This window comes from Puntigrus tetrazona, chromosome 13, assembly GCF_018831695.1.
Source record: "Puntigrus tetrazona isolate hp1 chromosome 13, ASM1883169v1, whole genome shotgun sequence".
Classification (NCBI taxonomy): Eukaryota; Metazoa; Chordata; class Actinopteri; order Cypriniformes; family Cyprinidae; genus Puntigrus; species Puntigrus tetrazona.
The window spans coordinates 1,659,970-1,672,469 of record NC_056711.1 but is presented as its reverse complement, the minus strand read 5'-3'; the positions used below and the strand labels follow the sequence as shown (position 1 = coordinate 1,672,469).

The 12,500-nt window shown below is 43.0% G+C and overlaps 2 protein-coding genes across 12 annotated transcripts in view; both read left to right on the top strand.

Annotated features, from left to right (window-relative positions):
- rtn4b (reticulon 4b) overlaps positions 1-9,042 on the top strand; it is a 13,318-nt gene extending 4,276 nt beyond the window's left edge. For 2 of the 5 annotated variants that reach the window (XM_043255141.1, XM_043255142.1), the window contains exons 2-9: positions 1,071-1,127; positions 2,035-3,297; positions 5,866-6,073; positions 6,395-6,533; positions 7,933-8,002; positions 8,126-8,172; positions 8,275-8,333; positions 8,417-9,042. In XM_043255141.1, the coding sequence (XP_043111076.1) occupies positions 1,071-1,127; positions 2,035-3,297; positions 5,866-6,073; positions 6,395-6,533; positions 7,933-8,002; positions 8,126-8,172; positions 8,275-8,333; positions 8,417-8,459 (1,886 nt within the window). In that variant the 3' untranslated portion in view covers positions 8,460-9,042. Of the gene's footprint in view, positions 1-1,070; positions 1,128-2,034; positions 3,298-4,713; positions 4,857-5,865; positions 6,074-6,394; positions 6,534-7,932; positions 8,003-8,125; positions 8,173-8,274; positions 8,334-8,416 lie in introns of those variants that run through there. The other 3 variants (XM_043255145.1, XM_043255144.1, XM_043255146.1) reach the window with 2 other exon arrangements.
- A 2,596-nt stretch (positions 9,043-11,638) lies between these two features.
- ppp1r21 (protein phosphatase 1, regulatory subunit 21) overlaps positions 11,639-12,500 on the top strand; it is a 14,245-nt gene continuing 13,383 nt past the window's right edge. Inside the window, exons 1-3 of one of the 7 annotated variants that reach the window (XM_043255162.1) lie at positions 11,645-12,022; positions 12,131-12,262; positions 12,459-12,500. The exon at positions 12,459-12,500 is cut by the window's right edge and continues 27 nt beyond it. In XM_043255162.1, the coding sequence (XP_043111097.1) occupies positions 12,203-12,262; positions 12,459-12,500 (102 nt within the window). In that variant the 5' untranslated portion in view covers positions 11,645-12,022; positions 12,131-12,202. Of the gene's footprint in view, positions 12,263-12,458 lie in introns of all 7 variants that reach the window. The other 6 variants (XM_043255163.1, XM_043255166.1, XM_043255167.1 and 3 more) reach the window with 6 other exon arrangements.

Below are 12,500 nucleotides of genomic sequence, written 5' to 3'. Positions count from 1 at the left end.
ACATTTAACACAACTCACTGAGTCTACCACATTCCTGTCAAATAGCAGGGTCTTAATGCTGGAGATGTTTCTCAGAGCTCTGAAACATGAGATGTGTTTACTGCTGTGATCTCTCACAGGAACACACTCATTCATGAGACATAAATCACTTGATAAGGGCTAATGAAACGAGTCCCTCCCCAGACAGAGATCACACATGACCACAGGCGTTGATTTCTTTCTCCTCAGGTGAGCGCCTGGCGTACCGCAGCAAGCTTAGAGATATTTTATCAAACGCACAATGAACAATTCACCATAAACACTGTATGAACATTATATTATGACTGAATAAAGTGCCATGTTTGTGGATGTTAGCTTAAGAGGTTTTTTGCTATTTATAGAGAATTAACTCTTTATTATTGATGTATTATTCTCAGCTGAGAGATTAGCAGGTGTGTGTGTGAGAGAGAAAATATCATGTACTATTGTAATCATGAAGTCTGATCAGATGAGGTGTGTTACAGATGAACATACTCCTGCTGCTCATGGCTGTTTAATGATTGACTTCAGACAAGCAATATATTAAAACATAGGCTTTTAATATGTACTTGAGTTGACTTTTTATATTGCCCTTCAGCCATATATTCACAATATAGCACAGCTTCTCATACTTCACCTCCTAAAATAGTTTATTCGTTACATTTGAGAAGCATTAGTATAGTTATTAGTTGGAATGTGTTTTTGTTAGATGCAATGAATCACGTGTGCTGTTTGTGATGGTCTCTGCTCCATTCATGTGGATTAAGATGTTATTCTGCACTTCTTGACTTCTTGATCTTGAAGCTGCAGGCTGCTGGTTTTATTCTCCTTAGATTATGAAACCCACATTAGCACAGAGTGACAGTCTTCACACTTTTTAACATCAACATAAATAGTTTTTAATGTCTTCTAGCTTGTACTTCTGAAGCTAGTGTTTGTCGCGTTATCCTTGAACGTTCGCAGCGAGGGCAGCCCCTGTATGTGTGTAAATGATCTCTGTCCAGGGCTCGAAGCAAAGCTGGGTGTAATTCCTCTCCATCGCTGTTTTTCAGATGAACCCGAACCCTCTGCCGCTGCCGTCGCTCCTGCTCTTCTTCAGTTTCCATCAGGTATGTTTCAGCTTTGCTGTTGTGCCAGGGATGCCTTCGTCTTTGTCATGTTGCCGTTTGATTGTTTGCACTGAGCTAACAGCAGAGGTTAACTAATCCGTACTAGGAATGACATGCTTGATTTTCACTGATCTGGACTAGGGTTGTCATGATACCAGTATGAGTGAACTTGAACTGATTTTCAGTCATAATAATGCTAGTATAAAATTGATATGCCTTTAAAAGTATTCCATCATTTTAAAACACTTCCTAAATGCTCCTCCGGGTTCAGCTGGATCATATCCGGTGGCAGATTCTGACTTTTCTGTGCTTGGAGTAGCTTGTGTATCAGCGAGGTTTCATTGCAGGATCAGTGTAACCTTACTGGCATTCACAAGCCAAGCCTTCCCTAAAACACCAGTGGTAACTGTGGCACCCATGTACCAAACTGAGTGTACTGCTGATAGCATGGAAAAACTGCATTGTTGTGGTCTTTTTTTGGTATTAAAGCACTGGTATTATTGACAGCCCTAATGCAGAGTTAGTTGAATGAATGTGACGTGATCCTGGAACGGTTGAGATGACTGATAATAGTCTGGATATAAAAACCTTTCAGATGGTGGATTGTTCTTGTTCTTGCTGACTTTCTCGTGTAGCGAGAGAAGCCTGTAATGCTGTGCATCAGCTAATATTTACTGCAAGCCTCAGAAAAACGTCATCATATTTAGTCCGTTCAGAGCAGATATGTATAAATAGATTTTAGAGAGAAAAGCAAATGCTTTTACTTAAGAAGAATGGTCTAGAAATATGATCAAGCTTTGGAAATTAGTCTCATCTTCAATAATCATAATTTAGTGTAGTTTGAAGTCTCACGGGATCATCCGTGTTCCAGGCTTCGTTTAACCACAGTCTCGCTCTGATCCCGCAGACCTCTGCGATTCTCCACCCGTAGCTTCACGGGCCAGCCCTAGTCTTGCTATGGATCCATTAGGACATAAGGACTCGGCAGCGTTCGACTCAGATCTGCTGAGCCAGTCCGATGACGACTTTATGTTTGAAACGAAAAAGAGTCCATTCCAGGCATTTCCCCCCGTAAGCGATGTTGAGGAGACCACCGCTGGCAGGAGATCAGTGGAGGTGTCAGAGAGTCCGTCTCCAGACCTGGTGCAGGACGCCTGTGATGAAGGCCATGCATCGTCAGAGGAGCTCAAACTGGAGACTGATGCTGACGCACCGGTCTCCCTTTCGTATGCACAGTCCGACCTTTATTCAAACATCAACACAACATCTGATGACCGACCAACTTCTCTTCCAGATATTCTCAAGTCGTCTCCACTCAACCCTGACAAACTGGACTCAGGCTCATCAGAAGGAAGCCCTGATTTCAGCCCAGTTCACAAAAGTGTGGATGAGTCCCCAAATTCCCCGTTCCCTGCTAACAATCCCTTTGGGTTTGACTCCAAGATCTTGCTGCTGAAGGAGATGGCCGAGGAGACAGAGGCCAGAGCTGTGGAGAAGGCCAAGCTAGAAGTGGAGAACAACCCCGAGCAGAGTTTCACAGCTTTCGATCTTGTGAAAGAGACAGATGTGCCTCTGAAGAACGACAACCTTGTGAAGGACAAAGAGGTGATCAGCCAGACCGCGGATCAGCCCGCTGACAGGTTCGAGTGTCTCGGCTTCCCTGATGGAAACACTCGAGAGCCGTGTGATTCTGAGAGTCCATCCGCAGACTCCTTCTCTCCGGTGCTGGACGCAGTCACGCAGGAGCGGCGAGCCATCCAGGAGGCGGTGGACACCGCCGAGGAGGCCTCGGAGCAGGAGGTCTCGTCTGAAGAGTTCGAGTTTGTGGAGCGGCCGCCGGGAGGAGCCGCTGAGGAGTTTCTGGAAATGCAGGATAGCCTGGCCTTCAGTAAACCCTCAGAAATACCACAGGATGAAGACAGATCTCCTAAACTTGAGTCTCAGGAGACGGCAGATCCTATGCCTACGACCGAAGACGCAGACAAACAAAGCTCTTACCATCTCCTCAGCCAGGCGTCAGACAAACCTTCTCCTGCGAGAGGTAAAGCGGGCCTGGAGTCCGATCTCCAGGAAGTCTCCCCAGCTCCTGTAATCCGTGCTCCAGCGGAAAAACCCCGAGCCGAGGAGAAGGAAGCTGAAGGCAGCAAGTGTGATCCGAGCGCAGCGGCAGGTAAATTCAGCACAGGCTGCCATCTTCACGGACCTTTTCATTTACCCATGGTTTTCTGTCTGTGTACCTTCATTATCATCTCTCATGCATCTCACCTTTGGCATGGCATGGTGTTGCGTTATGACTCTTTGCATGACCACCTTTCCCTTTGATTTGTTCGGTGTCCCACCAACTGTGGCCAAATGTAACGATACAATTAGTCCATGAGTACTTGCTGTCATATTGTAATCAGGATTGTTTTTTCTCATTTATAAGTATGAGTATTAGTGAACTGATTCATAGCAGGCTCTATCCAGGACATGGTGAAGAACTGCAGAAGGCATGAGGTCAAGGGCTGGATGACTGTGGGATAGTGTTTACAGGGCACTAAAGCTGCTCATTTGTCTATCTCAATCAAACTGGACTTTACGCCCGATCCTGCAGGTTTCCACAGAGAGGGCCTGCGGTGTAGTTTGAGCTGGACTGTCTGTGTTTTATACGTTTGGGGTCAGGTGTGTAAGTGCGGTGTAGCTGTAGGGGTTTGCGATGTATATCATCTGCAGTAATATCAGAATTGTTTTAATAATTTGCGATACTGGACTCTATTGAGGATATCGTAAAAAATAAACACAACACGCAACAGAGCACACATACATGATGGGAACTAGCATGTATGTTTTTTCACTGCATGATTCAGTTTAATTAAATACATTTAAAATGATCTGAAAATTCAAGATCGGGGGGCAGAATATATATACATTTAATTTAATAATGAATTTAATTTGAATTCTTAGTTCATTAATATCACACAAAGAGTTGATTTTATACAAGAAGTTATAATAAGATACTTATGTTTTGGATTTAGTTTTTTGCTCAACAGAAATAATAGTTTTGATGATGGTCATTCCTGAATGAATCATCCGTAAACGATTTGGTTTAATTGCACTTAGTTTTAATTTAATTTGTAAATAGTAATTTCTGTTTAATTAACAGTGACTAGCTGGCAGTTTTAATTTCACATTTAAAGTAAATCATCTTATTTAGAATTTTAACTTTCAGTAATCAACATTTTATATTTAATATCAAAACATTATTTATTAGGGATGTAACAATTTGCGTTTCAAGGAGATAAAGATGAAGATAAAGACTCGAATCGTTACACCCCTGTAACAGCAATCTACATCTACACAAATACACTGATAACAGCCCAGATGTCTTCTTATTCAAATTCACTGATTAAATGCACACTTTTAGAAAAAAATGTCTTTATAAAGGTAAAATGCTCAACTATGACAGTCAGCTGTCCATGGGGGTCCTTCAGATACCAGCACAGTAACACACTCAAATATTGTCAGATTATCATTATCCAGAAAGTATGTGGTTTTGTTTTCGGTATCCACACCTCTGTGTAGGTGGTGGCTGAGAGGAGCTGTGTTTATCTCGTGTGGGAGACTCCCTCCTCCTCCAGCTCCACCCGCTGCTAGTCTTCTCTGGCTCTGATCTCCTGAGGCTCCAGTCACCTCGACACGGCAGCATGGACGAGATGATCGAGCGGCCCGCGGCGCACTGGAAGCACAGGGGTAGAGCCGCTCTCTCTCACGCTGTTTACTTGTGACGCACTGTTCCTTCCAGCTGCTCTGTGTGTGTGTGTGTGTGTGTGTGTGTGGTGGTCCACACTGAGCTCTCGGTATCAGACGAGCAGCTGGAGACGAGGACGTTCAGCTGAATGCAGGGCTACGGTGACAGAGATGACCTTTGCTCCTGGAGAGAGTCCGTATCAGGCAGATAATCTGACCAAAGGTTCTGGGTGCGGTGGGGCAGAAGTAGTACTTGTTTAATGATTTGCTGCTGTGTCTTGCACAATGAGGTGAGAAGCTGAAACGTGGCTCCAGCAGGGTTTAGCACAGAGTCAGGCGTGTGTCTCCTGAGCTTCAGCAGACGCGTGGGTTTGTGACGCTCCTCACTCTTAGCTGATGAGGTTCAGGTCATGCTGCTGTGTCCGTCTGAACCCTTCTTCAGACTGGGGCTCCGTGGTACGATGAAGCAGCTCTTGAGAAGATGATGGCATCAGTTTAATTGCTGTATTCAAATCTTGTGGTATGTATGTTCACACAGGCACTATAGTGTCCAGAAGCCACACCTTTGTCTGAATCATGGTGATATGGTGGTGCATTTTTATATGTTTTACACTGTTTGAAGGAGATCCAATATTGTTTGATGGCATAGTTATTGGTGTTTTGGTAGAAATGATGGTTACTATAGTAAACTTTGAAGTGGTAGATTCAGTATCCTGTGATGACAGAATTTCACAGATAAACTACTGTGTCTCCAAAGATAAGACAAGTTGTTGTAGTTGTGTGTGTGTGTGTGTGTGTGTGTGTGTGTGTGTGTGCATATGTATGTGCTCTGTCTGTGTTTAGCAGAAGACTGTGAGTCTGAGATGTTTGTGAACGTGATGATGGACTAGGTTTCTGTTGATTGACACCCCGTATGTACCCGTCTCAATCTCTGCTTCTGTCCATCCTGTCCCTGGTTCCCTGCGGTCAGATGGTGGTCCGTGAGGCTGACTTGTGTGCGTGTGTGTTTCAGTGCTGGAGCTGCTGTACTGGAGGGATGTGAAGGCCAGCGGGCTGGTGTTCGGCTCCAGCCTCTTCCTCCTGCTCTCCCTCCTCAGCTGCAGCATCATCAGTGTCCTGTCCTACTCTACGCTGGCCCTGCTGTCCGTCACCATCTCCTTCAGGACATACAGGGGAGTCCTGCAGGCTGTCCAGAAGTCTGATGAGGGCCATCCATTCAAGTGAGTCCAGAGCAGTGTGGTCTGATCTCCTCTATTCATGAGCTCAGTGTAGTGTGCTCAGCTCTACACCCCTACATTATGGCTGATGATACACTGGGCAACATTTTGAGCAATTTGTCCAGGCAATTGTGAACTGTTTCTTGGACACTTTCCCCTCTGAGAATGGGAAACAGATTTCTGGATTCTCACATGGTTCTCTGTTGATGGCAACATTAACCAAAGATGCCCCATGTATCATCAGCCTATGAGTGTCCCTCTGATTCAAATCCGTATCTGCTGCTCTTCTTCAAAGACACGTGATGTTTTCACTCCTTTTCACAGACCATACCTTGATCAGGATGTAGCTCTGTCTAAAGATGTGGTGCAGAGGCACAGTGACGTGGTTCTGAGCTGGATCAACGGGGCGCTGAAGGAGCTGAGGCGTCTGTTTCTGGTGGAGGACCTGATCGACTCGCTGAAGGTCTGAAGTGTTCTTCTGTGTCGTAGATGAAAACATGCATAAACATTTAGCTTGCCTCAAGTGGAAGTTTAAGTATGACTTTCTTTCTTCAGTGAGCTACATAAGATAAACGGTCTAATTCAGACTATAAAATATCTTCTTTCGATTGCAGCGAAGAAAAGAAAGTCACAAATGTTTCAAATGGCTTGATTCATCATGACCACTCCCTCTTCAATGTCTAAATTAATTTTGTAACACTCTTATGGAAATGTGATAATATTTTGGATTTATTATTTAAATCGGTCTCATTTTTAAATTGTGCATCATAAAACAACCTCTCAGGAAAATCAGATCAGAATATGACTTTCTATTACGAAACAGGAAGTTGATTTCATACATGTTTCAACACCAGGACTAAAACCACGTTTAATACGCATTTTGGGAGACATGAATACGGATGAATGGGAAAAATGAATAGGGAAAGAAATTATATTTCAGTATACTAAATATTATATATTATTATGAAAATCTTATCAATTATTACTCCCATTATTGCACTTTTTTCATATGTTGCCTCAAAAACAGATTAATATTCAAATTATATTTAGTTTATAGATGCATTGTATATAATGAGAAAACAGTTTATGACTATTTTACACACATTTTGCCAAAAGAAAAATTCTGTTATAACATAGTTGAGAATCATCTTTTTGGTAAACAAAAATATCTTAAGTTAAAAATGTATAGGTGATTATAAAATAAGTGTAGAAGTAACGGAAGATATTTCTTCTTTATTGCTTCTTTCGGTACAAGTTCAGTCCCACAAACAATTACAACTTTCAGCTCTTTAAAAGACACACGGCAATGTCTGAGCCATCTCTGCTCTCTCCTTTCTCGCTGTCTCTTCCCTTTTAACCTCACTACCGTAGCGTTCTTCTCTGAAGTCCTCCATCATCACTGGCACTGTCCTGTGACAAACACACAGCGGTCTGTCTCTCCTCTATCTCAAGGTGTTCCCCAGGGTTCGGCGTTCAGACCCCTTCTAGTCGTTCCTTTGGTAGTCTCATGTCGTCACATGCTGCACTTCTGAGGCCAGCTCTTCATCTCTCCATGACTGCTGAAATTCATTCTGCTCTGGGCACCATGTCAGTCAAACCACCTCCTGAAACACAGGGCATGAGGGTTAATGTGGTTGTGTGACTATGTTCGCATCACAACGATGATTAGTTTCTATGCAAATATCTTTGACCGTATCGTAATATCTGTCGCAGGAGTACTCTAACCATTGACTTGCTCTTCTTGGTTATATTGATGCTGTGTGCTCCTCTTCTGTCCTCACGAGTGTGCAGGTGCGGCTGAAGTGTGGTGTGTGTGTGTTCCTGTCGTGATCTGTCACACACATGTTCTGTTTCTTCTCTAGTTCGCGGCCTTTCTGTGGGTCCTCACGTATGTTGGTGCCTGGTTTAATGGACTCACGCTGCTCATTCTCGGTAAGGTCACTTTCACTTCATTCTCTGCGCGCATGCTTTTCATATGGGTCGCTCTTCAGAGCTCCTGATCGCAGACGAGCCATAATTACATTCAGTGGTGTTTTATTATCTGCTGTGCTGCAGGTCTGATCGGAGCTTTCAGCGGCCCAATAGTCTATGAGAGACATCAGGTAATGGCCACAGCCTGTAGAGGGTTTTCCAGCGTATGCTTGAGTTCGTGTCAGTTTGGCAGCGTGTGTGTGTCTGATGGTCATGCTCTGTCTGTCCTGCAGGCTCCGATCGATCAGTTGGTTTTCACGCTGAGGAGCCAGGTGAAGGATGTGTTTTCCCAGTGAGTCTCAGTCATTCGTGAGGGTTTGTTTAGAGTGGACCAGACACGCTCGTTCTAGACTTCTGATTCTGTGTGTTTCTCAGGATTCAGGCCAAGGTCCCTGGAGCCAAGAAGAAGGATGAGTGATTCTGGAGCGGCTCTGATCTTCACTCCTTATCTTCAGCTCTATCTCTGTCTCTGTCTATTTTCCTCACTCTTCGGTTCATTCACATGACTGCATCTTCATCAAGTTGCTCTGATACTGATTGTGAAACACTGGTTGCAGAATAATTGAAATATCTTGTTTCGTGGTTCGAGAAACGTGGTTTTGATCCTTCAGAAAATGAAATGCACTTCAGGTCTGCTTTCTTTTTTTAATGAGGGAAGTTGGAGAGTACCAGTATTGGCTTTTTCGTGTTGTTTTAGTTCCTATGACTGTGATTTTACTTGATTGAATGGAGTTTCTCTGTCATACTCGGCTGTCTTAGCAACTTTTCTAGGTATCAAGACGTTTGAGCTCCCCTGCAAGATCATCTCTGGATGAACACGTTTACATGAAGCTTCCTCAACAGAAGTTATTGTATTTAAATCTATTTATCTCTGGACCGATTGCTAAAGCGAGCAGCGTTTGCCATGCCAATAACTGTGAATGAAACGCGTCCTGTTGTCTGAACTCTGTGAATGCATTTTGAGATGTTAATGAGATAAACTAATAAAGCTTCTAGATCAATCCGTGATCTGTGTGAGATTCTTGAGCTCTTCTGGCTGGAGGAACTTCAACCAAATGAAGATCGCTGCACTCGTGCATTTATTTCCCCAGCGTGATCACCTCTTCCTGAACCTTCTCAGACTGAAGTTCCTCAGGGAAGATGCTCGTTTGTGTTCCTGTTTGTTGTTATGCATTAGTTTCCTTCAAACTGATCGCTGTCATCTCTGGGTCTTATCGCTAGCATTTTGACTACATTCTTTGTGCGGTATCATTAAACTGTTAATTTTTCACACTTGCATATTTCTTTATGTAATCTACTCTGGATTTGATCCACATGTAAAACTCAGCATCCGTACTGTTCCGTCTGGAAACACACTGACTGCATGACACTAAAGCAAACACGGTCAGCATGTATACTAGCAAAAACAATAATATCGAAAGTGCTGGAAAGTAATTTATTGCAATCAAAGTTCTGTGTAAGAGTTCAGAGTCCAATAAATACAGCCCAGGCAGTGTTTCTTCACAAACGTTTGTTGTTGTCTGGGCATGCTCTACTTTCAGTTTCAGCCAGACGGTCCCAGGATATCACAGCAGATAGTGTGCACTATCAGATAGAGAACACTTTAATAGGAGTTCAGCTAGTGCTCCGATGCTTTGGGAAAGACAGGTAGAGCTGAGTATCGTAAAAAACGACAACAAAGTTTTAAAAAGTGAAACTCGTAAATATTTTAGATTCATTACATGTAAAATAAAACCTTTTTAAAGTTTATGTATTAATTTTGATGATTAGAGCTTACAGCTCATAAAAGTCAAAATCCAGAATATTGTTCAAGGTATCTCTCTTTCTTTGACACCACAATAATGAGAAAGACTGCTGACTTGGCATCGAGCCCCTCCACAAGGAGGTTAATAACTGAAGGTCATCACTGAAAGAGTGGCTGTTCACTGAGTGCTGTATCAAAGCATATTAAATATAAAGTTGACTGCAAGGAAGAAATTGGGTAGAAAATGTGACCACAAACTTGAGAATACTGTCAAGGAAAGCTGATTTAAACACTTGAGAGAGATTCACAAGAAGTGGACTGAAGCTGGAGTCAGTCATCAAGAAAACACGTCTTCAGAAAAAGAGCTACCAGAGGCATCTTAACTGGGATAAGGAGAAAAATATCTGGACTGTTACTCCAAGGTCCTCTTTTCAGATAAAAGTAAATTTTGCATTCATGTACAAATCAAGGTCTAGAGCAGTGGTTCCCAACCTTTTCTTGATTGAGGCACCCTTGGAAAGCCTTTCAAAAGTTCCCGGCACCCTTATAAGGAAATAGATATTTAAAATCTCCGTAGCTTTTTATTATTATTTATTTATTTATTTGTTTCATTTCGAGAGTTTGCATGCAACAACACCTTATACCTAGTCCTAGATGATATGAGAATACTGTTTACACTGATTCTACCTTAATAAAAAAATTTGGTTGAAATTTTGCTGGCACCCTCAAAAGATCTCACGGCACCCCTTAGTGCCGCGGCACACCGGTTGGGAACCACTGGTCTAGAGTCTGGAAGAAGACTGTAGAGAACCAGAACCCAAGCTGCTTGAGGTTTGTGAAGACGTGATGTTTGCTGACGTCTGCTGGTGTTTGACCATTGTGTTTCATCAAGTCCAGAGTCAATGCAGACTTCTGTCTGGTGATTTTGGAGCACTTTATGCTTCCATCTGCTGAAAAACAAAGATGCTGATTTCTTCTTCCAGCAGGTCCATGGCACCTGCCCAAAGAGACAAGACAACTTGATTGATTGGTCAGACTTCAACATCTGACCTGAATCCTGTGTGGAGTCTAAGGGATATTTTCAAGAGAAAGATGAGAAACAGTGGAGCTCAGTAGAGACACAGACTGATCTCATTCACTCCTCGCCGATGCTGAAGGAGCCCAGAACAAGTACTGAGTGCAGAAATGAACGCTTTACCCTCCTGGAAGTAGTCATCAGAACATGGGTACACTGTGGTCATAAAGGGATGGACAGCAACAATACTCAGGTAGGCCACCACTGGTCACCACTGACTTACATAGTAGAAAAAATACATTGGAAGTCAATGGTGACCAAAAACAGCCTGTTTACAAACTTTATGAAGAAATAACTTTCTTTGTGTTCAACAGAACAAAGAGATTTGTAACTACTCAAGGGTGAGTTCTTGGGAAAACTATTAATTTAATAGTCTCTCATGGGCCTGATAAAACAAATAAAACAAGCCCTTAACATGAACAAAATACAGAAAACACATTTCCTATCAGATTAATAGTGTTTAATAGACTGCACTTTCAATAAAACACTCACAGTTAGTCAGGGACGCTATAAGATGAAGGTTAGGACCATTCCAAGGCCCCTATGAGGGACGGGCCCCGAAATATGTCCAGTCAGTTTTTTTTCTGCGTGTTTGGGATGGTTTTGTTGGATCAACAGACTCTGAGCGGCTCGTTTTCGGCAGCTATTGGTTTAATTGATTCGGAATTTTAAAAGGTTTATTTTTATTCCATTATAATCTTGAGACGTGCTTAATAATAATGATGATGATGATGATGATGATAATAATAATTATTATTATTATTGTTATTATTTAATTGTTGTTGTTGTTGAGGATGACGGTCATGTGATACTTTAAGGATGGGGCTTTTATTTTGAAGGGCGTGAGCTGCCGCCGTTATCACGTGACCGGTCGGTCCGGTGACAGAGTCACTGATGTGCACAGAGCCGCTCCAAAGCGCTATTAAACAAGAGATCCGTGATTGTGGATGTCATTTCACGTGTTTACCTGTCGGGAGTGTTTCACGGCGGAAGTGGGTTTCACAGCGCGATGTTTCGATGTGTCTGATGTCATTCTGCCTGCTAATGGCTAGAGACGATACAAGGATCGAGACGAATGAACGATTTGAACAGGTTTGACCGGTCAGAATAATACACGGTCTGACGGACTGAAATGTGATGCACGTTGCGCTGTTTTGATCAGGTCTGTATGAAGTATCCGCTGCGCTTGATGCAGATATCCGCTTAGCATTAGCTTTAGCCGCAGATGTGCAGTCAGTCACTGCTCACGTGACTCTGTCTTCATAAACAGACAGCGATGATCAGACACTCATAGATCCACGAGATATAATCAAACACACACACACACATCTGAGCCGATATCATGGCGAACGTGACGGATCTGCAGAGTAAATACAGTAAACTGGCCCAGGAGTACTCAAAGGTGAGCTGCTCTTCAACATCTTCATCATCTTCAGAGTGCTTACAGACTGCTTTCTGTCCGTCTCCTGTCATTTGTCTTCTAATGTTAAAATCGATTGATTAAATGTGTTCTGGTGAACTGTATGTGCAGTGGTGTGTGTGTGTTGTGTGATTGACCTCTCTCTCTCTCTCTATGTGTGTGTGTGTGTGTGTGTCAGCTCAGAGCTCAGAATCAGGTGCTGAAGAAGGCCGTGGTGGAC